This window comes from Pyxicephalus adspersus, chromosome 7 (assembly GCF_032062135.1).
Source record: "Pyxicephalus adspersus chromosome 7, UCB_Pads_2.0, whole genome shotgun sequence".
Classification (NCBI taxonomy): domain Eukaryota; kingdom Metazoa; phylum Chordata; class Amphibia; order Anura; family Pyxicephalidae; genus Pyxicephalus; species Pyxicephalus adspersus.
Genome location: NC_092864.1, coordinates 77,682,153 through 77,700,493, shown reverse-complemented (window position 1 = coordinate 77,700,493; position 18,341 = coordinate 77,682,153). Strand labels below are relative to the sequence as shown.

At 40.3% G+C, this 18,341-nt stretch overlaps 1 protein-coding gene across 1 annotated transcript in view; it reads left to right on the top strand.

The window, feature by feature from the left end:
- The window catches only part of VPS35L (VPS35 endosomal protein sorting factor like), a gene marked incomplete in the record, with an annotated part of 223,044 nt that overhangs the window by 172,190 nt on the left and 32,513 nt on the right, over positions 1–18,341 (top strand). Inside the window, 1 exon segment of the mRNA XM_072419014.1 lies at positions 11,565–11,711. Coding sequence (XP_072275115.1) covers positions 11,565–11,711 — 147 coding nt within the window.

The window sequence follows — 18,341 nt, the reverse complement described above, 5'->3', positions numbered from 1 at the left end:
ATAAATATGTACCTATTAATGCAGATACACACAAAAATATTTTTCTCCTAGGGTATTAGGTAAATCTATGTCAGTAGGGGTACACTTCAAAACTTTGAAAAATATGATATTTAATATAAATTAAATTGCAAGATCTCAGCAAAAACAAACCACTTTGTATAGAGATCAGCTCATAAAGAGGAGGATCCCCTTTCCCACACGATTTCACCTGTCATCCTTTTATCCCCACTGTTGAGTAGCAATGACAAGACGGAGCAGAATTTTGTTGGCTTTTAAATTCCTGGGCTGTCAGATGATGTCCTAAGCACATGTGCAATACATCCGGTCATCCGACGATGCATGTCAGGTGATAGGGAAGTCATCTTAAAGCCCTGTGCCCCATCCGTACAGATCTTCTACATAAAAGAAAATATGTGAGCTGAAAGAGAAGACGGGGGTGGGAGGGCAAAGCCATGCGATGGTGGAGCGAGTGGGCACGGATTGTGACAATTTGCACATGCTACAATCAAAGAAGGCTTTTAAACCCACCCAAGCACAGAAATTGGGATGTACCTGTTACTTCCAGGCCTTCTCTGCAGCTACACAGGCACAAACTGTAAAGGCCACGACTAAGATGGCGTTGTCTTGGACATCAGCTGCTGTCTCCTCATGACATACAGCTACTGTCTCCTCACAGCATGCAGCAAGACAAGCAGCCCACACTGTGTCTGACTTCCCCCTGCTGACCTGAAATCTCTCCTGAGGGCACACCGCAGATTTTTCAGGACGCCTCCTCTGCCTATCAGTCAGGCAGCCAGCTACCCTCTGATATTTTCACTAATCTGGCAGCTCTGCCAACCAAGGTAGACATGGAAGCTTTGACAAATATGAATCGAAACCTCCTTCCGGTGTAACCTAGAGCAACTCCAACAGCGTCTCACCTCTACTGATGAGAAAATTGTAGAACTGGAAACATAGCTTTTGCAACATAATACGCGCTTGGCAGTGTTAGAGCAATCACACTTGCATATACACCACCACTTTTCATCACTGATTCTGCAAACTGATGATTTGGAAAATCACAGCCGCAGGAATAATCTTTGCCTTCGCGGTATACCAGAAGCCAGGAGCAACACGGACCTGAAGCATACTGTCTCCACCATTGTAAACCCAGAACTGGATCACTTACCTACTGCTGAAATCCAACTGAACAAAGTCCACAGAGTCTGTGGACCCCAAAGTACAGCTGTAACATACCCCAGAGACGCGCTAATAGAGTGTGCCACACATTGAGACCACTGCTAGATTTATTACGTTCGGTAGGAGCTACATACCGTTGGAAACACCTGTTCCACCTTCAAATATCTAAAGGAAACACCTTCCTCACTTGACTCTCAACTACCTTACCTCTTATAGTAACATTAAGAGAAGGGTTTTTTTTTGCAGGTTATTCAGTAGTTCTTGTCTGGCCAAGCATGAAATTACTAATAGGCAATATAGAGAAGAGAGAGGAGACAGGCTTTTTCTGGCACTGGATTTTTGTGAATTTAACGTAATTATTTATGTATTTTTTAAGGAATACAAACAATCATGACATTAATTTTTCCATAAAGAAATTTTATTGGACATGTGATTGCTGTAACATGAACTACATATTAAATACATATGAATTACATTGCTTTTGAAATGAAACATACAAATAATAATATAAATCAAAGATTTATAAAGAGTTGTACTCAGAATTACACCGTCTCAATTATTATTAGAAGTGTTTTGCCACAAAAACAGAGGGGCTTCCTTAGAGGATAGAGAGACTTGAGTAGATATAGATCATGTGGTTCAAAATCCAAGGTGCAAACGTGCAGTTGTCAACAATAACACTGTGGAGATGCCAGTATAAAGATGGCGCTGTTTAAGGTCAAGTCACTGTATTTAGGGTAAGAGATATTGCAGTAGATGTCAGGTCCACTTGTTACTATGGTTATCCCCCTGTCATAGAGTAATTTCTCTTGTGTTCTGATTGTGCAGATTTCTGGTGGTAATTCCCAAACAGGATTGAGAGTATGAAAATATATCCAAATTAACTGGATGGTTCCAAGAGTTGTTCAATACTTTGAAACAATATGGTATATACAGATAACAAATAATCTATGTATACCAAAAGGATAAATAGTTTGGTAGTCGAACCACGGACAATCGGTATTTTCTAGGGATAAGATTGATTAAAATACAATATAGGATACATAAGGCATAATTTAGAACTACATTTCCCCTTTAAATGGACAAGATATGCTATCCCTTATTTAGGTACACGCATCCCTGAAAAACTTTCGTATGTGCATGTGTGAACTGAATTACTTATCTCTTCTTACTTGTATACGGAAAGATTTTCAAAGATGGAAGCAACTGACTCTTTCCTTGTTTGGCAGATGTAATGTGCTCAAGATTAATATTAAACCCAGACTACTATATCTATTACAAACTTTGCCCATATCCATTCCTAAGTACATCCTACAAAAATTCAAACAGGATATTATTAGGTTCATCTGGCACTTGGACCTATCCCATATGTATCATAGTATTACCTAAATCAAGGGGTGGCAAGGCATTCCCTGATCCCATTATGTATCATTCCGCAACAGTAGGTCGCCTTGGAAGACTCCATCTCATCTATACCATTACATGACATAACTTGGTCAGCGAACTTTTGGATCTCCCATATGCGCTACCACCCACTCAAAGATATCACTCTCCAAGTGCTCAAAAACTACCTCACTGCCTTTAAATTACAGGCATATCCTTCACGCTCTCCAATATTAGGACACCCTAGTTTCTTACCAGGTCTCAGATCTTGTTTTAAAAAAAATGAAAATTTTTAGAGCACACCTTTTTTCTTTTTCTTTGGGTACCTGATGCTGATTTGCAAGCAGAATACTTGTTACCCCCCAGGTTTCTGGCGGTATCAACAACTTGATAATTTCATACCTTCCTTACCCTCCTTATCACAATTTCAATGACCCCTGTCATCACTAGAAATTATCTGCTGGTAATCTGACCCTGCACGAGGAACATTAACGAATGCATACCATATACTACTGTCAGAAATATACCCTGCAATTCCGCCATTTATCGCTAAGTGGGAATGTGAACTTCTAATTCAATCATCATCAACAGATACCAAGAAACAAACTATAAACCTTACAAGATGGTACAGGACCAAAATACTTTTAGCTAAAATATTGTCACAGACAAGTGCGGACTGTTGGAGTTTTCATGAAGAAATATGCACTATGCTTCACATATTTTGGAACCGTCCAGCACTCACACCATTCTGGTCAAAAGTATCAGAAATGATATGTCATTTAATGGGTATTGACATTGCCAACAGTCTGGCATTAGCTCTTACAGACGCAACCTGTCTCCTGAGGCTGAGCAGGGGCTGCTATAGGCGACAACTGCTGTGATAGATCGGGGGATTGGTGTCTGGGGAATACTGGTATTGATCCGGGCCTTACAACCACATATTGCATTACGTATGGCAGCAAGCATAAACATTATATATAGTCAATTAAATGACATATATATGTTTTACCCATATATAATTAGTACATTCAAATGACAATTCAAAAAACAAGAAAACAAGCCTTTATACACCAGAAAAAGAATATAATTTTTCTTTTTTTTTTTTAATAAAATAATTCCCTCTTTTCCACCCCCTATTTTCCCAAGCCTAATGAATCACAGACCACTTGTTTGAAAGAAATTGGCCTCCTTGGCTATTTATTAACCTTCTAGGCGGTACATTTCTGTCTACATTTATGTTTAAATGTCTGGGTTACTTCTTTCAGCTGTTTTTTTTTTTTTTTTTTTTTTTTTTACCCCGAGCCACACTCGGACTTATGGCTCAGGAGGTTATTTTACTTCACACATATCTGGATACTTCCTTATTAACCTTTCTACAAGCCTTATTCAATCTTTCCAGCGACTAGGCTCTCTGCCACCTTGTTCTGCCCACATTATCTGACCACACCACTAGTAGCTGTAGTAAGGCAGTTTGTAATCTCAGAAAGTCCTTCTTTATGTCTGTGGTCAGATCCCTTTTGGAATGCCCCCCAACCAAGGTCATTCCCCTCTACATGAATTACCAAAATGTTTGGTGGTTTGTCCATCCTAGAAAATCTGTGAACCTCCCGCAATACTCTTCCCCACATTCCTGGGATGCCAATCCAACACAGTGCCAAGGCATGTAATGTCTGTCTGAACACCATCTATACAACCCCATTTCATAACTTCACACCTGCCCCCCCTCCCCCATTTTCCTTACTGGTCACTTACATCAGAGGTGGCTGCACATAAGACTTATACCACCTACCAATCCATTGAATACCTTTCTCACCCAATCCCCATCTAGCCACCTCTGTGACCGCTCTGATTCGGAAGGAATGTGAGGTAAAATCCCCCAGCTTTACCCCCAACCTACCTAAACACCTCTTAAAGTCTGCCACGAACGAACATGACAACGCTTGTCCATCTTCATGCACAAGTAACGATCCCTCCCCACTTCTTCTCTGTCTTAAAAATTCCTTAACTACTGTCACATGGCAAATATCCAACCCTTCCACACTATACAGCTCCTGCCCAACTGGTCAGTTTTGGACCTTCTGATGCACAATCACAATCAAAAAAGGCACACAAAAGAAAAAAAATAAAACAAATGTAAAGTCACCGGGCGTCTCCTATCCAGCCCCACAATGCCCCTCCTATAACCCTTCATTGCCTGTTATACCATAAATTCTTTGTAAAGTCCTGTCCCTATTCAACCTGATTAAAAAGGCCACCCCAAGCAATTGCAGATGCAACAACAATGACACTCGTTCATCATAGTTCCCAGGCTCCCCAAGTTACTTCCAAAACCATCCCTTTCCTTCCATACTTTTGTTTATACCTCCCATGTAGTTTGGCTCACGGACTTCTGTATCAATCCTCTGATGATCCCAGTGCAATCTTCCTCCAACCACACTGACTTTCCATTGTACTCCTCTAAAAACCACCGCTAAACCACCAAAGTTCCCCCTCAACTCCCATGTCAACCTGACATAATGCAATGATATCTGTGCCCCTGACGTTGCTGCTGACGCCGCAAAAATGTCCTTCAGGAGAAATTTAGCTTACCCAGCAAAGATTGCAACTGCTTCAATCTTGCGTCATTAATATGCTTCATAAATTTGGCATTCACCACCTCTGAATGCTCCAGAGCTGACTTCTTGGAATGCCTGGGCACCTTAACCAACCTACAAGGAATCGTGAACCTTTCCCTAAACCCCTCTTGCAGTACCCTGGCCACCACCCTGGATACTTTTTTTGGAAAATGTTGCATACTTTTGAGCATCACCGGTGTCCTCTCTCTTTCCAGTGCCATAACCTTGCCGTCCTTTTCCTGCGTTTGCACAAATGCGCCTCCTCTGCCGAAACACTCATGCCGAAATCTGCACAAGCCCCAATATCTACATCCCCCTTCATTGAAATGAAAGCATACCCTTTTTCTGTGCATGGCTGGAACGCCCGGGTAATAGGTCCCTCCAGTCCACCCCTGAAAGGGCTGTCCCACAGTCCTTGCCGGCATCATTGGTTTTATCCACTAACAAATGTCCCTATGATCCCACCAGATCTCAGGCAGCAGAAATTGCTCCGGCTGAACTCCTCATTGTAACAAAGCCATGCTATCCCCCTCTACACCCTTTTTGGGCCTCGCTATTAGTGTCCAGGTAGCAAAATAACACAGAACAATGTTCCAGTACCTTCTCCCCAAGCACACTTGCAAATATTGCAACTCCTGTAGCCAATTGTCAAAGGTTCTAGGAATGGCTCTCCTCACTACTACCCCCCCCCCCCCCCCATATCCAAATTAAATCTCTCCAAAGGCAACAGGCAAATTATATCAACATATTTCCCCTGCCAAATTAACTCCTTCACCTCACTTTTCAAATGTGAACCCAAAGGGCCCTCAAAACATACATGAACCTTACTTTTTGCTTTGTCTGCTAAACTCGCGACCCCCCCTACAGTAGCCCCACTCTTCTTTAACCTCTTCTCCCCTGGTACCTCCACCCTGCCTTCCTGTTGACCAACCCCAACTAGAAATGATACTCTGCTGTACCTAGTTCTTTCTAACAATGCAGAGCTTATAACAAATATACATATAAAAGGAAATATGGGTAGCAGTGACCATAATATGATTTCATTTAATGTAGGCTGTAAACAGGAAGCAAAAACAGGAAAGAAAAAAACATTTAGGGGAGTAAATTTTCCATTATTAACCTCCTTGCCGTTAAGCCCGACCTTCGTGCGGGCAAAAAAAATGGCTAGGATAGTTAACCCCGAGATTTTTCCCATCCCCACTTACCTGGTCCCCCTGTGCTCATCCAGCGTCGTGTTCCAGCATCGTCCTCCGTCGATCGCCGTCCATCGATCTCCCTCTCCAGCGTCGGGTGCCTTCGTCGGGTGCCAGCGGGACCAGGTAAGAAGCCATCTTGTGTTCGGCCGGCCGGCTTCTTACCTGGCCCCGCTGATCGTCCACGTCCTTCTTCTTCCAGCGCCGGATGATCTCTGAAACGAGAAGCCGTCTGGCGGAGAAAAAAAAAACGGACGGCTCCTCCCTGCGTGCGTGATGACGTCGGCGCATGTGCGGGAAATTCAAATTGAAACTCATTCGTTCATTTTGTATTGGATTCAATACAAACTCCTGTATCCAATCCAATACAAAATAATTCAAATAATTACAGATTATATAACTGGTAAATTCAAACTGTCACTTTGTATTGGATTGAATACAAACTCCCTATCCAATCCAATACAAAAAATTAAAAAAAAATAAAATTAAGTAAATAACTTGGAAATTCAAATTTATATTTTTTATTTGATTGAATACAAACTTGCGTATCCAATCCAATACAAAATAATATAAAATTAATACAAAGTACATAACTGGTAAATTCAAACGCTCATTTAGAACCCCTGTTCGGACATATTTCTGTAAGTTACAGGTCTACAATTTAAAAAAAAAATTTCATGAAAAAAAGTGGATCACATTTGGTACAGAAATCTAGACCTCAGTGTAACGCTCAGGTGGTTAAGGGCAGATCTCTGTGACTTTGACTGGGGTATAATATTGTCCTGAAAGAACACAACAGAAATGGGAATGTTTCAAGTCTGTTCTACACAAGCACACTGAAAAATATATTCCAATGGGTAATAAGTTTAAGAGGCTAAAATTAAAACTTATGTGGCTCACAACTGATGTTAAAACAGCCATAAAGCACAGGAAAAGGGTATTCCAAAGTTATCAAAGTTATAAAAATGAAGGATCACCCTTATCCTTTGAAAACTATAATTCTAAAAAGAATATAACTAAATATGTAAAAAGGAGATACAATGTGCAAAACTTCAAAATGAAAGACAGATTGCAAAGGAAAGTAAGGCAAACCCCCATTTTTTTTACTAAACACTTTTTTTTAGCTCTGTGTACACAAAGGAAAATGGCAGAGCTCAAATCCAAATACATAATAGCAATGTCACTGCCTTAAATGAATCACAATGGCTCAAAATTGATATGACTAAGAAACAGTTGGACAAAATAAAGGTTGGCAAAGCACTAGGACCCGATGCATTACATCCATGTGTCCTCGGAGCTTCATTGTTTCAAAGCCATTATTTCTAATTTTTAGAGATTCTTTAATCACTGGCATGGTACCAATGGATAGGCATAAGGCCAATGTGGTTCCTATCTTCAAAAAAGGAGCAAAGTCATTACCAGGTAACTACAGACCGGTTAGTTTTATCTTCCAAAGTTGGAAAGGTCCTAGAGAGTTTGATAAAGAATAGAGGCGTTTCTGTTAGAAAATAATATCAAGAAAGACCGAAGATGTCAAACAAATTTACTTTTTATGAGGAAGTAAACAGGTAGACCATGGAGTAGCAGTTGATATAGTGTGCTTGGACTTTGCTAAACATTTGACACAGTACCCCACAGACAGTTAATATGCAAGTTAGGGTCAATAGGTTTAGAAATGTCTATCTGTAAATGGATAGAGAACTGGCTTAAAGACCGCATCCAGAGAGTAGTAATTAATGATTCATACTCTGAATGGTCTAAGGGTATTAGTGGTGTACCCCAGGATTCAGTGTTGGGACCTTTACTGTTTAACATCTTTTTAAATGATATAGAGTTTGGGAAAAAAAGAACCATTTCTGTGTTTGCAGATGACACCAAACTATGTAATGGAATAAGTCCATAGATGATGTCTATAATATACAAGCAGAGGTGGATGTACTGTTTGATTAGGCAGCCAAGTGTCAAATGACATTTAATATAGATAAATGTAAAGGTATGCACTTGGGAGCTAACAACATGAATGCCTCATACTGTCCAGGGGGAATACATTTGGGAGAGTCAGAAATGGAAAATGATCTGGGGGTTCTGGTAGATCATAGACTTAATTAACAGCATGCAATGCCAAGCTGCAATATCTAAAGCTAGCAAAGTACTTTCTTGTAATAAAAAAACATAATCCTGCCCCTGTACAAAGCATTGGACCACATCTGGAATTTGCATTCCAGTTTTGGGCACTAGTTCACAAAAAGGACACTGTGAAATTGGAGAGAGTGCAGGGAAGGGCAACTAAACTAATAAAAGGAATGGCGGAGCTCTGAGGAGAGATTAGCTGAACTGAATCTATTCTCCCTTGAGAAGAGAGGTTTAAGGGGGGGGATATGATCACCCTGTGTATATATAATATATATATATATATATATATAATTATTTATATATATAGAGAGAGAGAGAGAGAGAGCTCTTTTACCATACATTCACTTTGAGATCATTACAAAGAACAAGAGGGCACTTTTTGTGTCTGGAGGAAAAGAAGTTTAAGCTCTGGATAAGAAAGGGATTCTTTACTGTAAGGTCTGTGAAAATGGGGTACTGTAAGGTCTGTGAAAATAGGCTCCCTCAGGAAGTAATTAAAGCAACTACTATGTATTGCTTTAAGAAAAAGATGGTTGTTTTTCAGAAGCACAGAATATAACTGGGTTTCTAAGCTTTTTAAAGGCTTTTAACTAAATTCACAGTGACAGTTGATCCAGGGAACATCCGATTGTCTCATGAAATTAATAAAGAATTTTTTTTCCCCTGTTAAAGCAAATTGTACCAAGGGTTTTTTTTTTTTTTTTTTTGCCTCTGGGATATGTTTATTTCTCTAGCGGTTGAACTTGATGGCCTATGTATTTTTTCAACCTGATCTACTATGTAATTATGTAACAATTCTTTGTCCCTCCCTTTCCTATGCCTTTTCTGTGTGGGATAGTCAGAAATCGAGCTCTTGTTTCCCAGCATGCTTCTCTGTTATGGGAAAACCTAGATTTTCCTCCTGGATGTGAACAAGGGTATGAGGTATTGTGGCACAATAGGGATTTTTCCCTATAGGCGATTTTTTTGGATGATAAAAATATCATTAGTAGCTCCCACTTACAGGACAAATTTTCCCTCCCAGCCACTGAAATGTTTCATGTTTGCCAAATCAGATAATTTATTCGCTCTAAATTCAAAGGCCCTAACCCCCCCCCCCCCCCCTTACCAAAATAAAGCATTTGAGAAATCATGCCATTCCATCACTGATGCTAAGGGGGGAATTTCAGTTGTTTATGCAGCTCTCTTTCCCAGTGACAAAAGATTGTTTTATATGTCTCAGTGGGACACAGATCTGACAGAGGAGTGGGAGGTTCAAGATTGCCATTGCTTTGGCTGCCTCTATGTTGTCAAGTTCTTTAAACACGTCCCTTATAGAAGCTAATTATAAGGTCTTGCTGAGATGGTATATGGTACCCACCCGGATTAACAAATCGAATCCTGCTATTTCTCCTTTGTGTTATTGAGGCTGCAGATGGTCGGGCACCATGTTTCATGCTTAGTGGAATCCTAAAGTCCAAAGGTTTTGGATTTGTATTTTTAATTTGCTGTTTACCGTTACACAAATCAACATTCCGAGAAAAGCGGAGAGTGCTTTGATCTCCAAGTTACCAGATTCAGTACCTAAATCTCACTGCAGATTAGTTAAAGACACGATTGCTTGCTATTGGAAGGCCTCAGCCATTCCACTTGATTTTACTAAACACAAACTAAACTGGATCATGACATGTTAAATTAACCTGTACCTTACAAAACAACATGGATACATTTTATAAAACTTAGAACTCGTGGATAGCTTACACTCAATACTAATTTTTTCGTAAGACCCCTTTTACTACTTTTGAGTCCTCCACCCTTCCGTGTCCTTGTCCCCCACCCCCACTCTTAAGTGATACCCATAAGAGGTATTCACTTTTACCTTCTATTTTATTTTTAGTTTGAATATACAGTTAGGTCCATAAATATTTGGACAGACAACTTTTTTCTAATTTTGGTTCTGTACATTATCACAATTAACTTTTGCTTGAAACAGCTAAGATGCAGTTGAACTACATACTTTAAGCTTCAATTTAGTGGGTTGAACAAAAAGATTGCATAAAAATGTGAGGAACTAAAGCCTTTTTTTTAACACAATCACTTCATTTCAGGAGCTCAAAAGTAATTAGACAATTTAAAAAGCTGAAAATAAAATGGTAATTTCTAATATTTGGTTAAAAACTCTTTGCTGGCAATGACAGCCTGTAGTCTTGAACTCATGGACATCACCAGATGCTGGGTTTCCTCCTTTTTAATGCCCTGCCAGGCCTTTACTGCAGCGGCTTTCAGTTGCTGTTTGTTTGTGGGCCTTTCTGCCCAAATTTAGTCTTCAACAAGTGAAATGCATGCTCAATTGGGTTCAGATCAGGTAACTGGGTTACTTTGCCATCTGTATTATGAAACACCTCCAATGTGGTCAATGTGACTGCATTTAGCTGGATTTGAATAGACAGTATGTCTCTGAACAGGCTGCTCCTGTCCTGTGTTACATCATCGATAAACACTAGTGTCCCGGTGCCACTGGCAGCCATGTATGCCCAAGCCATCACACTGCCTCCTGTAGATTTTGCCACTCCCAATATTGTGGCAATTTCTCTGATTTTTTTTTTTTTTTTTTTTTTTTTTTTTTTAGTTCTGTTTTCTTGAGGACATTTTCTGCACATTAGAAAGTGCTATAGTTATTGTCTCTTTTTTGCTTTAATAGTTGTCAAGCTTTTTTTTTCTTATGTTCATTTTGATTCCAAATTTTGTATTGTGGTTTATTGCTAATCTCTTATGCCCCCATAAATAACTGTATAAATGTAATTCCAGTTTTTTGAAGCTTTGTTATTTTAATTTTTATTCAGCTGAAGAGGATTGTTTTTTGTATTTGTTGTTGTAAAAGTGCGTTATATTTGTTTTGTTATAACTTTATCGTTTTGGTTTACAACAAAACTACTGTAGTTTACTTCTGAAAAAAATTCAATAAAATCTTTAAAATACAAATAAATATTAATTGTAAAAATATCAGGTCTGGTCATATAGGACCCTTCTAGAAAGCTGAAAGTTGGTGACTATTAAAAACCTTTTTTGTTTTCATTTATAGACTCTAAAGCGTCAGAGTACTCTTGCTCTGCTATTTTTTAATAGTATTCTTGCTCATGGAGATCTGAGGAACAACAGGCTGAATCATCTGGCGGTAAATTTGTGGAATTTGGCTCAAAAACATGGCTATGCTGACACCAAAACTATGGTAAGAAAAACACCAGTATAACAAGTGTCTTACTTATTTTCCTAAATGACTTTGAGTCTTTATGACTCTTTATGAATTGTATAAAAAAAAAAAAAGATAAGACCATTACCATTGTTTTTACATTTTGTATTAGCCAATGTCACTGACTTTTTTATGCTTTTTTTTTAGAAAGTTTGTCTAAATCTTTGTTCCTCTTTTAGTTTAGGATAATGATTAGAACCCAGTATTTATTGCAGTCTGTCTTGCCATGGCCAAATTGCTTTCTGGTGACCAAAGAACTTTCTAATTTTTAAATCAGCTGGTAAAATTTAGGGGAGACCTATACAAATATAAATATATTAGATAGATATAAATATATGAGCTTATTTTGCTGAATGTTTCATTTATGCTAGTTCCTTATCAGAGGCCTTAGTCTACATACACACGTCAGATAAATGTTGTTAGAAAACGACAGATTAACGATTTGTATAGTGCACGATTCTGTACAGTCTGTTCTGTGACGAAACAATCGTTCAAAGATAATTGACTGGTAATATACAGACATTAAATCGTGAAAGATGCAAAACAATGTGTACAGGAGGAAGTGACGAAGGAAATCAGGTCTGTGAGTGATACAAAAAGAACGTGCTCACAAACAATCATTTATTTTGCCGACAACTGTTCGTCCTGAACACTGTTCAATTACTTCTCTCTGCAATATACCTTTCCGTGTGTTCTCACATAAAAAGCAGCCCTTGCCATGGTGTATTTGCTAAGTGAAGAACAAGATGAACCGGATGTGCAAAGACAACTTCTGAAGAAGTGCAGAGCGTGGTGTAAAGATTTGCACCATGACACCGTTTCCCATGAGAATCTGCTACGTGAACTGCATATGACATCCCCAGAGGACTATAAAAATTATCTTTAAATGTCGGATGTGTGTTTCCAAAAATTACCATAGTAGGACCTTTTCTCCAGAAACAAGATAGCTGCATGAGAAAGTCCATAACAGCTGAACAGAGGTTGATTGCCACGTTGAGATTCCTTGCCACTGGAAGGTATGTGCAAGACATGAAGTTCTTTACTGGGATCTTACAGCAAGCAATGGGTCATATCATCCCCAAAACATGTCCCGCAATTATTGATTGCTTGAAAGATGAATACATGATGTAGGTATCCCATACAATTATTATGCAAAGCAATGTACAAATTTGGTTTTTAAAAAATACAATTTTTTTTAACATTTTAATTATTTTGTTAAACTGTAGAACATAAAATTATAAATAACAACTGTACAAAGAGAAAACTATTGTGCAGCAGCAGCAACAACAAAAAAGTGCAAAAAATACATTTAAAACATTCTCTATTAGAAATTGGTATATTGGTGGTTTTCATAAAAAAAAACTATAGTCACTTGGATAAACTGAGGAAGGGCAGTGGGCAGGACACATACTGTATTGGTGGCATGGAGAGTAACTAGATACAGGAGGGGAGTGAGGCTGCTGGTATAGACTAGGGAAGGAGTAAGTGGGGTATTGTGGGTTGAATTGCTCCATCAATAGTTTGTTAACCACATCAATGACGGCAACAGCTCCACCGAACATTTCTGTTCTGGGGTCATCTTCCTCTTTTTTGCAGCTATGCTGAAGCCAAAGGCATTAAACTCAGCCTCCTGATGGCTGAGTTTGTTTGCTTTTTTTCAAGATTTTGTTTTCGTTTCAGCTCCTTTTTTTGCTGAGGCCGGAAACTACCGGAGTGGATGTTACAGCAGATGTAGTTTCCACGTGTTCACAAAACCATGCACATAGACAAAACTGACATGGAGGTCTTTGTTTGCGGAATAATTTTCTGGAACAATTACACACGTCGCCAGGGGAAAGCAAAAGCCAATTCAATGGTCTGGTGGATATACAGCATGCAGCACCACAGAATGCTACTGTGTAAGCTAAACAAAAACGTATTTGATACATGCAGTACTTCAATACAACTGGAGCAGTGGAATAGCAGGATAGCATGCCAGTTTAGCATTGCCCATAATGTGTGTTTCACAATAATAATAAAAATCTATACTGATGTTTAATTTTTGTAAACTAGTTCTGAGCTTTCCTAAATTGTAAAATAAAATTACTTGTTGATAACTTACCTGGTCTTGTGTCCTGAAAATGTCAGGAGTCTCACCCAGGCTCTGTATACTCATCCCTGCATCATTGTTGTCATCTGCCAGGCTGGACACTGACGACCTTCCTTGTAATCAGAGGTAAAAGATGGCAAAAAAAAAGTACCACAGTTTATGTACAAATCCTCCGCTCAAGCACCTGACCGCTGTAAAGCTATGACTTTACTTAGTCCTTTCATGAACATGGTGCGTAAGTTTTTTATTTTGTGCTTCACATAGTTCATGTTGGCCACAGGATTTATTTTTTTACACAGCTCCACCATTGCATCATCATTTTAGGATGCCTATTCGAAGACTCCCCAGATTTCACCTTCCATAGACATGGATATGATCTTTAGAGTTCAGTGAACTTGCGAATGAAGTCTGGATTGTAAATGCATCACAGGCCATGATCCTTACAAAACATAAAAAAAATTGCATTAGTCACTTTGAATGCAAACTTCACACTCAAATAAATAACTAGGGACAGGCAAAGCACCAATACCAGAAAAAGCCCTGGTCCTGATGGTTTTACAACTTGTTTCTATAAAACATATGTAACACCTATCTCTCCTTTTTTAGCCAGAGTATTTTCCTTCATATCTTCCTGTACCACTTTACCCATTCAAAGTCTTAAAGCTCATATCATAAGTTTTCCAAATTTATATTGGGACTTTTTTGTGGTATTACAAGAACAACCATTTCCATACAACTGTTAACATTTTTATTTCAAGACTTATTAAAACATATTTATTTAAAAAAACAAAACATACAAATTAAAAGCCCTCTATTGTGCAAATTGATAACATCAGCATATATGTGGTTACTTAATTTCGACGCGTTTCACAGAGTAGGGTCTGCTTCACCAGGAAAAGAGGGGGTAGGTATTCTAGGTTAAAAAAAAAGATACATTTTTTAGGATCCATAACATTATCAAATATCTTTCCTTAAAAGCACAGTATTACCAAACACTTCTACATTTCTGGATGGTTTTGAAACAAAGTAAATAGCTGGAAAGTGCATGTAGCTACCTGAAAGGGTGTCCCATCCTTTCTCTCCATCCCACCTCCACTTTTATGTCCACCGCTAACTGTCCAGGGTCTTGTGGGACCTGCAGCCTTCTACGTAACCTTCTCCCAGTAGAAAGCATGCATGCGTTTCTGTCTATGGGGCGTGTAGGGGAGATTCTGAGATTGGCAGGTTTAGGTGGAGTGGAGGAGTTAACATCCACGCCTACTGATCTTACTACTGCCAGCCACCCGAATAATCTTCACTGGATCTCGAGTAACGACCCAGAGAGCCATCTGATTATATCTAGTTTTTTGGACAGAAACAGATAACACGGAATAAAACAAGCTGAAAAACCTTTGCATTCCCACGGGTTCCAATAATTTGGATGTACTCTTTTCTAAATATATGTATCTTTCTATTCATAATTGGATATGAACCAAGTACTTTTAAGTGAGATAATGCACAGTGTGTAACATTGCAACAAAATTGATTATATTGATCCATTTATACATTAATACTTTTCTGCACAATTAAAAGAGTACAATTTTTTTTGTGTACTTATGAGATAGTGTATGAAGAGAGTTCATTTATGTTTGGGTTATTTATAAAAATGATTAGAAAGTAATTGCTTCATTTAGGCCTGGGTATTGGGTAGCATTAATCTAAAAATCCAGATAGTTTCTCACTGTAAAAGAATTATCATAATCACCACCTCTTATGCTTTTGTGAATGTGGTCTTGGGGAGTAATTTTAATTGCATTAGAATTAAAATTATGTTTTATGGCTATATGTTTACTCAGCGGAGTCATAATTTTGCCATTCGAAATTGAATAGACATGTTCCAAAATTTGTATTTTTAGTTGTCTTGTGGTTTTGCCCACATAAATACACCTGCATTAACAAAAAGCTAAGTATATCACTCCTGTAGTATAGTCAACATAATGTCAAAATTTTTGATATGTCCTGTAAAAGTTTTTTCTTCTCATTCAATACGAATTTATTCAAGGCGAATCCCGTTAAAAAACGTCTATTTCTGTCCTGCAGAGAGCCTTGATAGTGGTGTAGAACACTGTGCCTTGCATTAACACGCATAGGGAGTCTGCTGTGGTAGTGAAATAATAATGTGAGTCAGAATGACATGCAGATGACAGGCATCGCTATTAGAATCACTGCACACTTCACTTATTTGGGCAGTCACAGGGCCAAAACTGACCAAATAACTCAAGTATGAACTCACCCTTACAGGTCCATGTTAGAGTCAAGAAGAAGCGCACTCCTTTTACACCCTCGCCAGCTGATTCCACATAGATGTCTACGGAACCTGTTCTATTAACCGCTTATACAAGTAGAGCCCCCCCGACAGAGTGGAGAGGGTGTTAGCACTAAGTTTGTGTTGACGTCACTGATTATTTTGCCCTTCCTCTGATCCATCAGAACAAAAACCCTCCAAAAATGGATCCTGTCTTGGGGCGTATGCCTTCACTGGGTCAGCATTTGCTCAATAATCCATCAGTATTGCTAATGCCGAAAAAAACAGGAGTGGATCCAAAACAGAGATGACACATGAATGGAATATTTGCATGTCTTCTGTGTTTTGTACCCACTCCTGCTTTTGGCTACCAAATCATAAGCCAATTCTGATGGGATCATACAGGCCTTACAGCTGCTACACAGACAAGATCTGTTGTGCGTCTCTTTTTTCCTTCCTTGACAGAGCCCGCAGATGTTGGCAGCATCAGGAGGCCACAGAATAGCACAATGACATATTGCGGAGGTGGCGACAGCATCAGGAGGCCACAGAGTGGCACAATGACATAGCGTGGAGGTGACGCCAGCAGCAGCATCAGGCGGAGACCATAGAGTGGCACAATGACAGAGTCTGAAGTTGGCAACAGCATCAGGAGGCCACAGAGTGGCACAATGACCGAGTGCGGAGGTGGCGACAGCAGCAGCATCAGGGGGATCCACAGATTGGCAAGGTGACATAGTGTGGAGATGGCAGCAGCAGCATGAGGGGACCACAGAGTGGCAAGGTGACATAGTGTGGAGATAGCAGCAGCAGCATCAGGAAACCACAAAGGGACCCGGTGACAGAGTGGGGCGGTGGGTGGCAATACCAGTACCTGCTAACGAAGGTGGATGAAAGAAGGAGCACTTGGCATCTGATGTGCGGCATCAGGCGGGTGGCAGCATCAGAGTAGTAGCTGAGGCAGGTAGCCAGAAGAATCCGGTCTCTTTTGTCAAGGTTTGGGTGAGGCGGCATGGATCTTCTAATCAGATGCATCAGGCATTGGTGGGTGGAAATCCTGGGAGACCCACATCTGATTCACATTCTTGACAAAGGTAAGTCTCTCCACATTTTGTGGACAGGCGAGTTCTTCTTGGGGTAACTATGGCCCCCGCCGCACTAAACACCCGCTCTGATGCCACACTATTGGCCGGGCAGGACAGCTTTTCCAGGGCAAACTCGGCCAGTTGCAGCCACAAATCCAGTTTGGCTGCCCAGTAGTCCAGCAGATCTTCAGTGACGACTGGTGCACTCCAAGTATGCCACCACCTGCTGGTTCAGGTTCTGCTGTATATCTAGCTGCTGGTGAGTAGTTTCTTCACTATGCGCGTGAAGAAAGCTGCTCATCAGCGACTCTAGACTCAGGCTGCTGCTGATGGAGCTGGTACTGCTCCTGCCACCACACCCCTCCCCAGCAGTCATGGCAGTGAAACGTGAGTGCAGAGGGCCCCCCGGTCTGACCTGGGAGAGGATGGACGATGGCGCAGATAGGCAGCGGCCAACTGACTACATAGAATGTCTCTGTAGTGGTTCAGTTTGTCCTCCCTCTCAGTGGGTGTAAAAGAGGCCCCCATTTTTGACCGGTAGCGAGGGTCCAACAAGGTGGACAGCCAGAAGTCATCCCTCTGCCGACTGATGACAATTCGGCTGTCACTATGCAAGCAAGTGAGCGTGCAGCGGGCCATTTGTGCAAGTGACTGGGAGGGACTCTCTGCCTCCATCTCCATTGCATACTGCCACAGTGTGTCTGCCTTTGCCTCATCTCCCTCTTGCTCCTCTAGCTGCTCCTGCTTCTCCTCTCCTGTCACCTGAGTAGAAAAAAACACCAATTTCCCTATACATTGCATGTGCTCCAATGTCCTCCTCCTCCATTTCAGCCCCCACAGGGCTCATGTGGCCATGAGGTCTCCAGTCCCCTGACCAGCCAGATTTACCAGCATCTGTTCCGGGACATGAAGCAGTGGAATGACATTGTTCATCCCGTAGTCCTGGCGACTGACAAATAACGTGGCCTCCTCAAAGGGCCTGCGTGTCAGCAGGTGTCACACATGAGCTGCCAGTGGCTGACATCGAAGTTACACATGGGAGTACTCCTATCCACTTGGATCATCAATAATTCGTTGATGGCCTTTCTCTGTTCGTATAGTCAGTCCAACATATGGAGAGTGGAATTCCAACGGGTGGAAACGTGGCATAT